Source organism: Serinus canaria, chromosome 27 (assembly GCF_022539315.1).
Source record: "Serinus canaria isolate serCan28SL12 chromosome 27, serCan2020, whole genome shotgun sequence".
Classification (NCBI taxonomy): domain Eukaryota; kingdom Metazoa; phylum Chordata; class Aves; order Passeriformes; family Fringillidae; genus Serinus; species Serinus canaria.
The window spans coordinates 2,464,016-2,479,236 of NC_066340.1; the positions used below are offsets into that span (position 1 = coordinate 2,464,016).

At 60.1% G+C, this 15,221-nt stretch overlaps 2 protein-coding genes across 2 annotated transcripts; both read right to left on the reverse strand.

Annotated features, from left to right (window-relative positions):
• Positions 1-93: 93 nt before the first annotated feature.
• Positions 94-13,175, reverse strand: KCNH4 (potassium voltage-gated channel subfamily H member 4). Its single transcript, XM_050985595.1, is given in 18 exon segments — positions 94-540; positions 626-705; positions 790-887; positions 1,006-1,367; positions 2,095-2,142; positions 2,854-2,906; positions 2,909-2,977; positions 2,980-3,207; positions 3,298-3,547; positions 3,875-4,074; positions 5,569-5,763; positions 5,876-6,083; positions 7,021-7,178; positions 8,050-8,293; positions 9,166-9,308; positions 9,440-9,571; positions 10,370-10,603; positions 13,100-13,175. Coding segments are annotated over 18 exon segments (3,225 nt in total).
• A 455-nt stretch (positions 13,176-13,630) lies between these two features.
• On the reverse strand, positions 13,631-15,217 carry HCRT (hypocretin neuropeptide precursor). The gene has a single exon (XM_018921460.2). The coding sequence runs from the start codon at positions 14,127-14,129 to the stop codon at positions 13,812-13,814; it is 318 nt and encodes a 105-aa protein (XP_018777005.2). The 5' UTR covers positions 14,130-15,217; the 3' UTR covers positions 13,631-13,811.
• Positions 15,218-15,221: the final 4 nt, after the last annotated feature.

Consider the following 15,221-nt stretch of genomic DNA (forward strand, 5'->3'; position numbering starts at 1 on the left):
CACCCGGAGCGGGGAGCCCCGGGGGCACGGACCCCCTGGCAGGGTCACCCGGAGCGGAGAGCCCCGGGTAGGCTCCCGCCGGTGCCCGCGGGGTCAGTGCGAGCTGGTGGAGCCCGATCGCGGCTGCGGGCGGGCGCGACACCAAGCGCCGGCCGAGCAGCCGGGGAAGGACCGGGCGGAGCGCGGCGGCAGCGGCGGCGGCGGCTGCGAGTCCGAGCCCCGGCGAGGGTCGGGGCCGGGGGTGTCCCCCCGCGGCGGGCGCGGCCCCTCGGCGCCCAGCCCGGGGTACAGGGCGGCGGCGTGGGCAGAGCGGCTGCGGACCGGGCAGCGCTTGGCCCGGGGGCTGGCGGTGGGCGAGCTGAGCGAGCTGGGGGGCACCGGGGGCGAGGCGGGCACCGGGGCAGAGGGCGGCGGGACGGTGGCAGGCAGACGGCAGGGACAGGCCGGGGGGTGCGGGGTGCCCAGGTGAGCCTTGAGCAGCTCCATCATGCTCTGCAGCTCCCGGCTGAGGTGGGAAACCTCCTGGCTGAGGTGGTTGATCTGCAAGAGGACAGACAGCAGTGAGCACCGGCCGATGGCCGCAGGGTTTTCGGGGACATGCACCCACCTGTGGTCCCCAGCACACCTCCTGGTTGAGCCTGCTGATGTTCTGCTTTATCTGCTCTGCCTCCACCACCAGGGCTGTGCCGCCGGGGTCAGTCCCTGCTGGGAAGGACGCAGACTCGGTGGGATGCCGTGCCAACCACCAGGGCCACCGCTGTGGCTTTGCCCGGCAGCTCCTGGCAGTACCTGAGCTGGGGGAATCCCTTGCCGCACTCGGCTCCGTGCTGAAGCAGAAGGTTTGTGACTCTGAAGCGCCTCCGTTGTCTTCAATCCCATCCACAACTCTAGAGCAGGAGGGGGTGAGGGTTGCCCCGCATCACCCCCTGTCCTCTGTGCCACCGTCTGAGCAGCCCCCTGACAGCCTGGCTGGCACGGACAAGCCACCCGCACATCCCCGCCTACCTGGGGCTGAGGTCGGGCGGGCCGTACGAGTGCAGCGAGGGGATGAGCAGCTTGGCCGGCCTCCTGCCCACGCCCCCGCCCCGCTCCAGGAGCCGGCTGTCCCTCCGGCACTGCGGAGAGGGGCTGCGGCTGCCGCGGGCTGGGGAGGGGCAGCTGTGCCGCAGGGCTGAGACCTGGCACAGCTCATCGCCCAAGAGGCTGCTCAGCGAGCCGCGGCGCACGGAGCTGCTCAGAGCGGGCAGCAGCAGCTTGCGGCGGGAGCTGCTGGCAGGGGACTGCTGGAAAACCTCGTCGGGCTCCTCCTCATCCTCCACAATGGAGGGAAGGGGCTTCTCCGGGGCAGCGCCGCTCTCCGGACGAGGCTGCAGGGGGGAAGGAGTTCAGGACTTGTTGCGTTGTGATTTCAGTGTTTACCCCAGAACCCGGTCCCTCCTCTGAAGATTCCCTCAGTCAGTCACCTCTCCTTTCCCTTCCCTGACCCCTGCCGAGCACTGTCTGTCAGTCCTGGCATTGCAGAAGGGCATTGAGTAATTGGCAGATTCAAAGGATGCCCTCTACCCCTGGGGGGGCATTGGACCATCCAGGTGTCATCTGTCCCTTGAGACCTCCCCTCCTGTACCTGGCTGGTGGCTCCCTACCCCTTCCCTCCCCCTCTCCCCATGGTTAAAAGGAAGAGCAACCACACAGTCAGGAAGTTCTGTTGGAGCTGTTGCTGGATTCAGAGGCCTGTGGACCAGAATAAAGCTCTGGATCCAAACCTTCCATCAGAACAGACTCCTTTCCTTCCCCATTGCCTTAAAGCTTCTCTGCCAGAGGTAAACCTGAGGAGCAGACCCTGTTATGGGGGGATGCTCCATCCCACAGCCACCAGAGCTCCTGCATGCCTGGACTTGTCTCCATGTGCCCAGCTGCAGCATCCAGCTAGCCAAAAGTGTCTCTGGGGTGAAAATACCACAGTGCCACTGTTTGGTTCAGCAGCAAGGGCCAGACAAGCCTGTCCAGCTATACTGGTGATATTCCAATAAGGACTGGTCCCAGCCACAGCCACCCCTCCCCCATCCTCCCCCATGGCCTCAGTGAGGGACGAACCTGTGGCACCTGCGGCGGCCTCGGGGACCGGGAGTAGCGGCAGAGCCCCTGCGGGGAGAGCAGACGGTGCCGGCTCAGCGGCAGGAGGGAGCCCCTGCACAGCTCCACGGGGAGCAGCCACGGGCCCGCAGCCCCCCCAGCCTCTCAGTGTCCCCCAGGGCAACCAAGCCTTCCCCAGCCTCAGCTCCAGCCTCCACAGCCCCTCACCCACTCTCCTTCCTCTGCTGCAGCTGCTGTGTCAGTGGTGAGCTGCTCAGCCTCGGCCTGAGTGTCCTGAGGCTGAGCCGAGGCTGCACCCCAAATCCCAGCCCCGGCTCAGCCATCAGAGCACCAGCTCTGTCTGGAGCATGCAGCCAGCGTGGGAGGGTGATGCAGGTGCACAGCCTGGTGCACACTCCTGGCATTCTCCTCTCTTGGTTTGTTTACACCCCTCCTGTGTTATGGACATGGTGGGTCTTGTTAGGGCTGTTTGGGACCTCCCACACCACCTCCACCAGGTTCAGGGGGAAACTGGCTACCAGGGAGATGCTCCAGAGGAGCTCCAAGCCTCTCTCAGCAGAGCTGGGGGAGGTAAAGTGCAGCAGAGCCATTTCTGCAGCAGAACCTCCTCCCCTGGAGCCATCAGCATGATTAACTCACAGCCCCCAGCTGTGTGCTGTGCTCCAGGGGGCTTTGCCCTGGCTGTCTGTCCTGCAGCCTGCACTGCAAATGCTCTCTCTGCCAATTCCCTGGGCTGCACAGAGCCAGGACAGGACATACCTGCGTGCCAGGGTGGCAGAGCTGCAGCCCCTTCCCCAATCTTGGAACCTCAGTGCACAGACTCCCCTTCCACGGCCGTGCCCAGCCCCAGCCCCAGGGCCGTGAGCACAGGAAGGGGCTGAGCAGGACACGCACCCACCTCCATCTCGCTGCCCTCCCGCAGGTTGAAGGTCAGGTCCTGGTGGATGTCAGCTGTGAACTTGCTGGCATACTCAGGATAGAGCTGCAGCACCTCACAGAGCCCCCGCAGGCCGATATGCTGAAGGTCGCAGTAGGTCAGAGCCTTCACGTCCGCGTTAGTCTTGATCACCTGGTCTGTTCTGCACAGGTCGGCTCCAATCAAATCCCCTTTGCCTGCAGGAGGGGCTGGGCTGGTGACACGAGCCCCTCACCCTGCCGGGCAGCAGGAAGGGCTGGCACAGAGCCCACACCCCCTGCCCTCACCCAGGATGGCCAGCACCACGTTGTCCTTCAGCACCTCCAGGGAGCCGGAGCAGACGAAGTAGTTGGCCTGCAAGGCGTCGCCCTGGCGCAGCAGATACTCCCCCGGGGCACAGAACGAGGTCTTGATGTGCAGCGAGAGGGAGCGGAGGCAGCCCCGGCTGGCCGTCTCGAAGATGGGCAGCTGCAGGATGTCCTTGTTGAGGTGCATGGCCACGTCTGCACGCAGCTCGTCGGGGAAGTCGTGGAGCAGCTGGGGACAGAGGAGCCGGGACTCTGGGCACAAGGGGCAGGGAGCAGCTTTCCTGCAGCCCCAGGGGACAGGTCACCATCCGGAGTGGGGAATCTCACTGCTGAGCTGCCCCAGTGTCGCAGCAGTACTGACAGGCAGAGGTGGGCACTGTGGTAATCAGCTGTTTCTGCTCCATACGCCTGTCCCGCTCCCCGTGCTGGCAGCAATTTGCCCCAGAGCCAGCCCTGCCAGCACCACTCTGAGCTGGCCCTGCCAACTCCATTGCTCCCGGGAAAAGTGCAGGTCGGGGCTGGAGGGGGCCGGCCGAGCCCCACCAACACCTCCTACCTCATTAGCATCAATGCCGTTGTTCACCGACCAGGTGGTCTGGAAGTACTCCAGCATCCTCTGCTTGAGCTGCTGGGGCAGGTGGTGGACGCGGATGAAGTCCTTGAGGTCCTTCATGCGGGTGTGGTAGAGCGAGCGGCGGGAGTACATGCGCTGGATGATGGCCGTGACATTGCCGAAGACCACGGCGTGCATCAGCGCTGCGGGCGGGAGGGCAGCGTCAGACCCGGCCCGGGGCTGCCGCCACATTTCTCCTCACAGAGAAAAGCAAGGCACAAAATTCTTCCCAAGGAATATTTTCTGGGTTTCACATTCTCTGAACCTCAGAGAAAGGGAAAACCATTCTTATTGTTTGGTGTGTTGCTTGTGTTTGTGCCAAACTAGAATGCAATGTGGAGATTGTTTACCCACAGTGATGGTGTTTTGTTTCCTTGGCCTGTCAGGGCCAAGTGTGTAGCCCCACATTGCTCTTCACAGAGAAAAGCAAGGCACAATTCTTCCCAAGAATATTCTTATCTCATATTCTGTGCCTGTGTTTGTGCCAAATTAGAATGCAATGTGGAGATTGTTTACCCACAGTGATGGTGTTTTGTTTCCTTGGCCTGTCAGGGCCAGGTGTGTGTGTGTGTGTGTGTTGGGACTGTTGGCTGACAGACATGAGCTTTCTGTGCAGCGTGTGCAGAGTTGAGTGCTTGGCAGGTTCAGTTTAGATGTAATGTAACAGAGGGTAATATAGTATAGAATAATATAGTATAATAGAGTAATTAACTAGCCTTCTGATATCCATGGAGTCAGATGCATCATTCCCTCCCCTCGTCAGGAGGAGGGAATATAGTGTAATATAGTAATAATGTAGTGTAACATAGTGTAATATAGTAATAATAAAGCGCAATATAGTATAATATAGTGCAATATAGTATAATATAGTGCAATATAGTGCAATATAGTAACAATATAGAGTAACAAAGGGTAATATAGTATAGAATAATCCCAGAATCCCAGAATAATGAGGTTGGAAGAGACCTCTAAGATCATCGAGTCCAACCTATGCCCTAACACTCAACTCCACTATAGCACCAAGTGCCATGTCCAGTATTTTTTAAACACATCCAGAGATGGGGATTCTACCACCTCCCTGGGAAGATCATTCCAGTACTTTATTATTCTTTTGGTGAAAATTTTTTCCTAATATCCAACCTATAATATAATAAAGTAAATAATTAGCCTTCTGAGAAGATGGAGTCAGATGCATCGTTCCCTCCCCTTGTTGGGGGGAGAGAATATAATGTAATGTAGTAACAATATAGTGCAATATAGTATAATATAATATAGTAATATAGTATAGAATAATATAGTATAATAAAGTAATGAATTAGCCTTCTGATAAGATGGAGTCAGATGCATCATTTCTCTCCCCTCGTTGAGGGTGCCTGCAAAGCTATACAGGGCAGGTGGGGGCACAACATGGGGGGACTACTCCCCAAAACCAGCCCTGGGCTCTCTCACAGAGCTCTCTCTCACAGGGCTCTCTCTCTCACAGGTCTCCCTCACAGGGCTGTCTCACAGGGCTGTCTCACAGGGCTCTCTCACAGGGCTCTCTCACAATCCCATCACTTCCCCCAGCGCCCTGCCAGGGACACAAAGCTCTGGCAGCCCCAGGTGAGTGCCCTGCCCGGCCCTGCTGCTCTCCTCACCCCCGATGAGCATGGTGCAGATGGAGAAGATCTTCTCGGTGTCGGTGTTGGCACAGACATTTCCAAAGCCCACGCTGGTCAGGCTGCTGAGGGTGAAGTAGAGGGAGGCGATGTAGGCGCTGCGGATGGAGGGGCCCCCCACTGAATTGTTGATGTAGGGAGCCTCCAGCCTCTTGCCCAGCTCGTGCAGCCAGCCTGCCAAGCACAGCCTGGGGTTAGCCAGCTGAGAGGGCTGCACCCCTGGCTTTGCTGCCCCACAGCACAGGGGGGAACCCAGTGCCCCGAGCTGCCCCCACCCCTCACTCACCGATGTCCCAGGTGCGGGGGTCGTTGCTCTCCAGCTCCTTGCGGCCAATGACGTACCAGATGCAGGCCATCCAGTGGGCCAGCAGGGCAAACATGGACATGAGCAGCGTGAGCACCATGGCGCTGTACTGCGAGTAGCGGTCCAGCTTCTGCAGCAGCCGCAGCAGCCGCAGCAGCCGCACCGTCTTCAGCAGGTGAACCAGCGAGGTCTGGGGGGCAGACAGGGAGGTGAACCTGGGGTAGCTGCAGGCAGGGACAACAAGGGACCCCAACACCGCCCCCGGGGCAGGAATCCTTTGTTACCCCACAGCTGCCAAGAGGGTCATGGGTTACAGGGCAAGGCAGAGGCAGCTCATCCCCAATCAGCCTCACACCCCTGTGCCCAGCACCCAGCAGGCAGACTGGATCGTGTGTTGCAGTGTGATGTCATGGTTTGCCTCAGATACCCCGGGTTTCTCCCTGAACATTTCTCCCCCAGGTGTGTCATTCGCCTCTCCCTCCCCTTCCCTTGCCCCCTGCTGAGTGCTGTCTGTCAGTCCTGGCATTCCAGAAGGGTGTAGAGTAATTGGCAGAATTAAAAAGATGACCCCTACCCCTGGGAAGACATTGGACCATCCAGGTGTCATTTGTCCCTTAAGACTCCCCCCCTACCTGGTTGGTAGCCCCCTGTTTCCCCTTCCCTCCCCCTCTCCCGAGGGTTAAAAGGAAGAGCAACCACATGGTTCAGGAGTTCTATTGGAGCTGTTGCTGGATTCAGAGGCCTGTGAGCCAGAATAAAGCTCTGGATAGAAACCCTCCATCAGAACCGACTCCTTTTCCTTCACCATCACCTTAAAGCTTCTCTGTCAGAGGTAAACCTGAGCTCCTGCATGTCTGGACTTGTCTCCATGCGCCCAGCTGCAGCACCCAGCCAGCCAAAGGTGTCTCTGAGGTGAAATCACCACAGTTGCCGCCTTTTGGTCAAGCACCAAGGGCCAGACAAGCCCAGGCACATCCCGTCCGGCTATATTGGTAGTTATTCCAATAGTCGTGGCTTGTCAGGGCACCGAGTATGTCCAGGAGATGTGGGTGTTGGAGAGGGGCAGGGAGCAGGGAGGTGGGCAGCAGCTTTGCTGTCAAGGGTGTGTTTGTGACAGCAGCACTCACCACAGTCACATTGAAGATGTAGAGCAGATCGAAGGGCAGAGCAGCAATCAGATCCACAAAGAACCAGGTGGCCACGTAGTGGATGCAGATGGAGCGAGGGTCGTACACAACCTGGCCCGACTGGCTCACGTATGTTGTCCGGAAGTTCAGGATGATATCTACCCCAGGAGAGCAGGACCAGCCCTCACCACCCCTTCTGTGGCTGGCAGAGCCGAGCCAGCATCCACAGCCAGCATTGGTGTCACTTCTGGTGTGCCCAAGACCAACAGCAGGGGCACAGCCATCCCATCTTCCCTCTTGCTCCAGATTGCAAGGCAAGATGTGTTCTATCACCATCTGTACGGCAGGTATCTTTTGTCAGGTGGGCAGTTTGCCTTATCTCTCTCTGAGTGATCACAATCACTCTTCCCTCCAAGGAGACACCTGCTGATAACAGCCATTGAATGTCACTGCATGGCTGATAAGAACTACAGCATCCCACTGGGAGATGTGAGCCCAGAGGGAGGAGCCAAGCATTCCTGCTCAGATAGAATCTGGAGATTCTGGAACACCAGCACAGCTTCTCCACTGGATTCCCAGAGGAACAGCAGCTGCCTCTTCCACTGGATCTTCAGAGGAAGACTGCACCTTCCTACAGGATCCCTGCTCCAGCAGAACCACCCCTGGCACTGCAGGAGGGCTGCAGCCACAATTCCAATGGGACTGCTGCCAACACCCACAGGGTGTCAGGTTGTATTCTGACTCTGTCAGTGTTGTTTTAGTTTACTGCATTGTTTATTTTATCCTTTTGTTTTCTTCCCTATTAAAGAACTGCTATTTCCTGCTCCCATAATTTTTGTTGCCTGAGAGCCCCTTAATTAAAAATTTATAGCAATTCAGAGGGTGGGGAGGGTTCATTCTCCATTTCAGAGGAGGCTTCTGCCTTCCTTAGCAGGCACTTGTCTTTCCAAACCAAGACACCTCTCCATCACCCCTGATCCCTGCCCCATGTGTCCTGTACCCTGGATCAGTGCTCAGCCCCGGACCTACCCAGGATGAAGAGCATCTCCACAGCGATGTCGCTGACAATGGTGCTGCGGGCAGCTGACAGGCTGTCCTCTGTGCCCGTGAAGCAGACGTTGTAGGGAACAGTGATAGCCACGTAGAAGGTGGCCAGCAGGATCAACCAGTCCCAGAGAGCCTTGAAGATGCTGTAGTGGAGCAGGATGAAGCGGGACTTCTGCACCGAGGCCACCTTGTACTCGGGGATGGACGGCTTGTTCTCAAACACGTTCTGCAGGGGCAAATGTGGGGTGGGACAGGGGTCATCCCACATGAGGGGTGAAGGCCACCACAGCCACCCCCTCCTCCTGGGTCCTGCCAGCCAGCTGGCACCCCCTGATGCCAGGGTGGTGACACTTTTTTCCTGCATTGCGGTCACCCTCAGGGATGGGCACAGAACCCCTGATTACAGCACATCAATTAATGCAATGTCATTGCTATTAACAGTAATCCCCTGGCAATGCCAACTGCTGCCTGGAACCATCTCAGGTGCCAATTCACATGCTGTGGCAGAGGAGGGGAGAGGTGAGGGCAGAGCCAGGGCCATCCCTCTCAATTCCCCAAAATTCAAGACTGGTACACTGCTATCCTTTGCCTGCTCATCAGCTCTGGGACCCAGAAGCTCTCAGACCCTCCTTCTGGCCCCACAACTGCAGGTGGTGCCCTGTACTGGGCACAGCAGCTGTGCAAAGGGGCTGGCACAGGACTGTGCCCCATCTGGCAGCTCCACAGCTCTGGCACCCTGGTGACAGCCCTCCCCAGAGCCAGCATGGCTGTGCTCAGAGCCAGCACTGGGGTTTCCTGACAGTGAGTGTATGAGGAGAGGCACAGCTCTGCCAGAGCTGCCAGGTCTGCTGTCTCAACAACAAGCTCTGGGCACCCACTGGGTTCTCCTGCTGCCAACCAAACACAAGTGCAGCCTGGGTACAGCGTGGCTGCCAGAGCTGGGGGCATTTCAATACTTGGCAAGCCAGGGAGAGACGTGCATGGGAACAGCATCCCAGTGAGCCTGGGCTCTGCTCTCAGGAGAGCTGCTGCACTGCCAGCCCACCACAGCCCAGCATGGGAGGCACTGGGCAAAACTGGGGGCCTCTGGGTCCTTACACGGTTGATTTTCATCTCGCCACGGTCCCTCCGGACAAACTGGCTGCTGAGCTGGTGCAGCATGGTCCGGCCCTGCCTCCGTGCAGCCCTCAGGTGAGAGTTCCCAGGCTTCTTGCTCCTCTGCTTCTCACTCCTCTGCTTCTCTGCAGTGGACAAGGCATGCTGAGTCAGTGAGAGTGTTGCTCCCTACCAGGGAACAGGGAGCCCCTTTGCCATGTGCCCACTGCACACTCTGCTCTCTGAATTCCATCCCCATTCTACAGCCATGGCTCACCCTCCTTCTTGTCACCAGGGTAGCTCCTGCCTCGGCTCTCTGTGATGTCCTTGAAGGAGAAGAGGAAAAGCACCACTTCCCCCTTTTCATTCTTGATGGGCATGATGTCCAGCAGGCACCAGAAGGCAGCTCCTGGGTGGAAGAAAAGGCTGGTGAAGGCAGGGCAGCTCCCTCACTGCTCAGCAGCTTCCCCCAGGCCATGTGCTCCAGATTGCAAGGCAAGATGTGTTCTATCACCATCTGTATGGCAGGTGTCTTTTGTCAGGTGGGCAGTTTGCCTTATCTCTCTCTGAGTGATCACAATCACTCTTCCCTCCAAGGAGACACCTGCTGATAACAGCCATTGAATGTCACTGCATGGCTGATAAGAACTACAGCATCCCACTGGGAGATGTGAGCCCAGAGGGAGGAGCCAAGCATTCCTGCTCAGATAGAATCTGGAGATTCTGGAACACCAGCACAGCTTCTCCACTGGATTCCCAGAGGAACAGCAGCTGCCTCTTCCACTGGATCTTCAGAGGAAGACTGCACCTTCCTACAGGATCCCTGCTCCAGCAGAACCACCCCTGACACTGCAGGAGGGCTGCAGCCACAGTTCCAATGGGACTGCTGCCAACACCCTGACCCACAGGGTGTCAGGCTGAGTTCTGACTCTGTCAGGGTTGTTTTAGTTTACTGCATTGTTTATTTTATCCTTTTATTCTCTTCCCTATTGAAGAACTGCTATTTCCTGCTCCCAAAATTTTTGCCTGAGAGCCCCTTAATTTAAAATTTATAGCAATTCAGAGGGGTGGGGAGGCTCCATTTCAGGGGAGCCTCCTGCCTTCCTTGGCATACTCCTGTCTTTCCAAACCAAGACACCATGAGACCATGACGGGGCCAAATCCCAGCTGGAGCTGTGGCCAGTACCCAGCCCCACAGGCTACTCACCACCCTTCTTGTAGAAGCAGACCTCAGTCTGATACTCCTGCCTGCTGTCCAGGGCCTTCTCAATGCCCTGCAGGGTGGGCTCGCTGGTGTCAGCCCCACAGAGGAAGCGGCAGCTGCAGTTCTTCTGCATGACCTCGGTGCGGGCGAAGCCGGTGAGGTCACAGAAGCCATCGGAGCAGTACACGATGGGGAAGCCACAGCGGCCCTGAGCATTTGCCAGGATGAAGTTGCTGTCTGAAAGGAGATACAGTTGCCCCCGAGGCCTTGGGGCCACCTCATGGGGCACAAACAGCAGCTCACCCCCCTCAGCCCCCCCACGTGTCCCTCTGGGAGGTCAAGCCAGATCTCCATGTGGCTGCTGGTTGTCCCTAGCTGCTGCCAGAGCTTGTTCACCCCCTGTCCAGCCCAGGCAGGACCCCAGCCCCGTGCAGTGGAAGGGGAAGGAGCCTGGATCTGTCTCCTGGCCCCCATCACCCACGCGAGGCAGCTCACGCCTCCCCCTCGCCATCTGCCACTCTGCCAGGGCTCAGGGAGCTTAGTGGGAGCAGCAGCTCCCAGCTGGGCGTGCCCAGCCCAGGGGTGCCCAGCTGTGGTGCTGAGATCCCCAGAGGTGTGTGGTGCTGAGAAACCAGCTGAGAGGGTGGGAGAAAAACCATCAAGGGCCAGCACCCAGGTGCCATGAGCCAGGGATGAAGTGCAGCATCATCATCCTCTCAGCAGCACAGAGCCTCCCTAGCATCACCCAGCCCTGGTGGTGGCAGGTGGCACCAGCTGCAGCAAAGTTCTTGTCTGCCCTGTGCCCTGCCCAGTCACAGAAGAGCTGTTCTGCCCCCCAGCCCTGCCCCACAGTGCCAGCAGGACAGTGAGGCTCATGTTAGCAGGGTGCCAAGGGAGTGGGTATGCAGCTGGCATGGATTGTGGTGGAACCAGGGACAGAGCAGAGTATTCCGAACCCCAAAACAGTCTGTGGTGCTGGGTGCCCAGCACAGAACCCTTGGACCACACAGCCAGGATCAGGTGGATGTGCTCTGCCCCCTGTCACAGAAGAGAGGAGCCCACGGTGATGCCAGCACCTGCACACCATGGGCAGAGTGGTGCCAGGTGGGTGTGCTCTGCCCCCTGTCACAGAAGAGAGGAGCCCACAGTGATGCCAGCACCTGCACACCATGGGCAGAGTGGTGCCAGGGCCAGGCAAAGGCAGCAAGAGGCTGTGGGAGGGAGGGGAGGCAACCACAGACAGCCCTGGCTGATGGAGGTGCCGTGGGGCCACCACAGCACAGCTCAGCCCAGGATTAGCTCGGAGAAGCAAAAATAGCCTGAAGCTGTGACTAAGGCCAGATTTTGGCTCTGGGAAGCCGGGATTATGGTGATATCCAGGATGTGTTATTAGAACAGAAAACAAGGGTTTGCATTTGGGAGTGGCTCAGTGAGCTGGAGGATGTGGCCCTGGCAGGCTGGCAGACCCCAGCCACGGTAGGCAGCGTGCCTGGTTGGGTGCCCCAGGGCCCAGAGCTGCAGCTGCCTGGGAGAGGCAGGGTTAACTCCCCACAGAGTATCACTGCCCTAAACCCCTCTCCATGGCAGATAAAGCCGATAAGAGGCACATCAAACCCGCAAAGCCCCGCACTGTTTAAAAGTGCCCGGCAGAGGTGGTTGGGCAGCTTTGGACAGGGACTGCCAGGTCACTGCAGGCAATGCCAGGCTCTCCGGGGCAAATTCCCAAGGTTTTGATCCTGGTGTTGCAGGCAGCTTCTCTGGGGACTCTTCCCTTGGAGAGCCTGATCCAGGAGCTCTGCCCCTCTGGAGGGACAGTGGGATCACCATCATGAGGCACATGTGGCTCTGCCCTGTCACCTCCAGGCACAGCTCAGTCAAAGTCGGGAAGAGAGATTTCTCACACATTGCAGCCCCAAGGGTAACATCCCAAATTTCAGCTTCCCTGGGCATGTGACCCTCTGTGCCACCAGGGCTGGCCCGTGTCGCTCCAGGCTCGGAGGCACCTCGGCATGGCAGCAAACACATGCTCAGAGTGCTCCAAGTGCCTCGATAGTGCCCTGGGAGGTGGCTGCAGGCTCCCAGTGCCATCTCCATGCCAGTCAAGCCCAGCAAGGGGGGAGATGCTTAGCCATGCAGGCAGCTGGCCTGGGACACACCTGCGGCAGGTGTTTTTGAGGGGAAGCTGAGGTCAGTCATGAGCACGGCCCATCCCAGGGTGGCTTCATGGTGCCAGCAGTGCTGGAGCTGGCATGTGGCACCTGGTATCACCCATCCCAGCCTCAATCCATCCCGGCCTCAATCCACCCCGGCTTCAATCCATCCCGGCCCGGCACATGGACACAGAGAGCAACTCAGCGCCCGGGGACACCGGCACCACTCGGACACGGGATGGGGGCCTGGGGATCCCGGGTCAGCCCGGGCCTGTTGAGACCGACCGTGCCCTCTCCGGACCTCCCGCAGACACCGGGATCTGTCCCTGGTGCTGAGCGCGGCTGCGGCGACACCGAGCGGCACCGGCAGCGGGGCCGGCCTGGGACACGGGCCGAGTACCGGAGCACCGAGCCCACATACGGGACGGTCCCGTACAGAGCGTGGGTGGCCGAGGCACCGGGTCTGGGAGCCGGGCGAGCTCTGTCCCCTTCGCCGCCTCCTGCCGGGCACTGGCCTCCCCCACCCGGTTTTCCCCCACGCCGCCGCCGCCACAGCCCCTCCCCGACCCCGTCCCAGCCCTACGTGTGCCATCGAAGCGGGTGGCGATGGTGTCCAGGAAGGTGTTCTGCGGCGCCAGCAGCCCCTTCATCACCGGCATCGTCCCGCCCCACCGGCGGGGCTGCCTCCGCCGCCCCCGGCCCCTCCGCAGCACCGCGGGCTGATCCCGGCCCGCCCGGGGCTCCCGCCCCGCCCCCGCCCCGCCCCGGCACCGGGAGGGGCCTCGGCACCCTCGAGCACCGTCCCCCGCCCGCGGGCACGGCGAGCTGGCCCGGCGGGGCTCGGGGCTTGTGGCGCCGGGAGCCGCCGTACCGGGAGGCACCGGGACCCGCCTGGCCACGGCCGCGCTCACCCCCGGTCCTCTCGGGCTCACGAGGGCTGCAGAAGGAGCGGGACGCGCCGCACCTCGGTTAAACTCTGTGCCGGTTCTGCACACAGGCACACACCAGGGCAGCGCCGCGGGTGAGCCCAGTCCCAGCCCCGCGGAGGAAGAAACTTGCCCCCGCACCGAGCTGTCCCCGCCCGTCCCCTCCCCAGAGATACAACAGAGCCGGCTGACATCAGGCTACCATTTATTGTAAAAGGCCGCGGTGCCCGCGGTGCCCTGAGCAGGCTGGGCCAGGGCCAGGGCAGGTAGGAGGTATCTAAAAGTGCTATTTACACCGAGCTCCGGCTGTGTGTCCCCGCAGTCCATCCTGCCAGGGATCCCCTCTGTGTCCCACTGCCCCCATCCCGTTCAGTAAAAGCTCCTCGCAGCTCCCTGGGCCTTGCTGCTGCTCAGCTCCTTCCCTGATTGTCCCTGGCACTCCCTGGGGCCATCAGGGCTGGTGGCAGCACCCCGCGGCACCGCTGTCGGCTGGGCGACCGTGCCCGCAGGGCAGCCCAGCACGTCGCGGCAGACGGAGCCCGAGTGCTGCCCGCGCTTGCCCATGGTGAGGATGCCCGCAGCGTGGTTGCCGGAGCCGTGGAGCAGGCGGTAGAGCCGGCTCTGGAAAGCCAGGGGGACGCTCTTCCTCTTGCCCAGTGTGAGGATGCCGGCGGCGTGGTTGCCCATGCCGTGCAGGAGGTCGTAGACACGGCAGGAGCAGGTCTTCTGCCGGCAGCAGTGGGGCAGGCTCTGCCGGGCAGCGGCCAGGGAGCAGAGGAGGAGCAGGAGCAGGAGGCAGGCAGCTCGCCGGGGCTGCCGGAGCAACGGGCAGCGTTAGGGCAGAGAGAGGGGACTGCTCAGCTCAGGACTGTCCCCTCCCTGTGGTGTTCGACTCCCCCCTGCCCTCCTGGCTCAGCCCCACACCCAAGGTGCACCTGGAGCCTCAACCTTCTCTGCCCTGCACCTCACCTGTGTCCCAGCCAGCAGCCAGATGTGGGTGTCCTCACTGCACCCCTGACCTGCTCCAGCACACAAACTCCCTCCTCTCGCTGTCCAGTGCTACGGCAAGCAGTGAAAGCACCCATGCTGCAGGAATTGCATGCCCAGCTCCCTCCCAAACAGTCCCCTCATCAGTCAGGGATTTCCAGGGATTTGCTGCAGACTTGGAGCTTCCCAAGAAACCAACCAGGCCCTCCCACACCCCCAGCCCAACATTCTGACCTCCCACCCATCACTGATCTCTCATCCCCAGGTGCTGCAGCACCCCAGCCCCACCTTGGTGTTGGGCACCTCCATCCTTCCTGGGGTCTTCATGTGGCCGAGCAGCTCTGGGGCATGTCCCATCAGGCAGCTGACAGCACAGCACCCTGCACTGTCACTGCCACTTTATAGGGCCCAGTACAATAGGGCTGCCAAAAATACCTGGGCCAGGGGGAGCAGCTGGTGTCTGGGAGACGTGGGAGCGCTGTGGCCGGTAGCCCGGAGACCATCCAGGCCTTTCCCCTCATTTGCAGCTCCCCATTGTGAGGGTGTTCACTGCAAGGGGTGCCTGGCACTAATGAGGCCATAATTGCCCACAGCCGAGCTGCTGGGCTGGCAAAAAGGGGCTGAAGGTCAGTGCTGGCCGCTGCTCAGAGCCCCATTAGGCTAATTAACCCCCCAAACAAAGGGGTGTCAGCAGCTGCACAGCTCCCTCACTGACGTGGGGGAGCCGTCATCCTGTGCTTGGCTGGTGCCAGGGAGGGATGGTGCCACCAGGGTCTTGTACCCGGTGCCAGG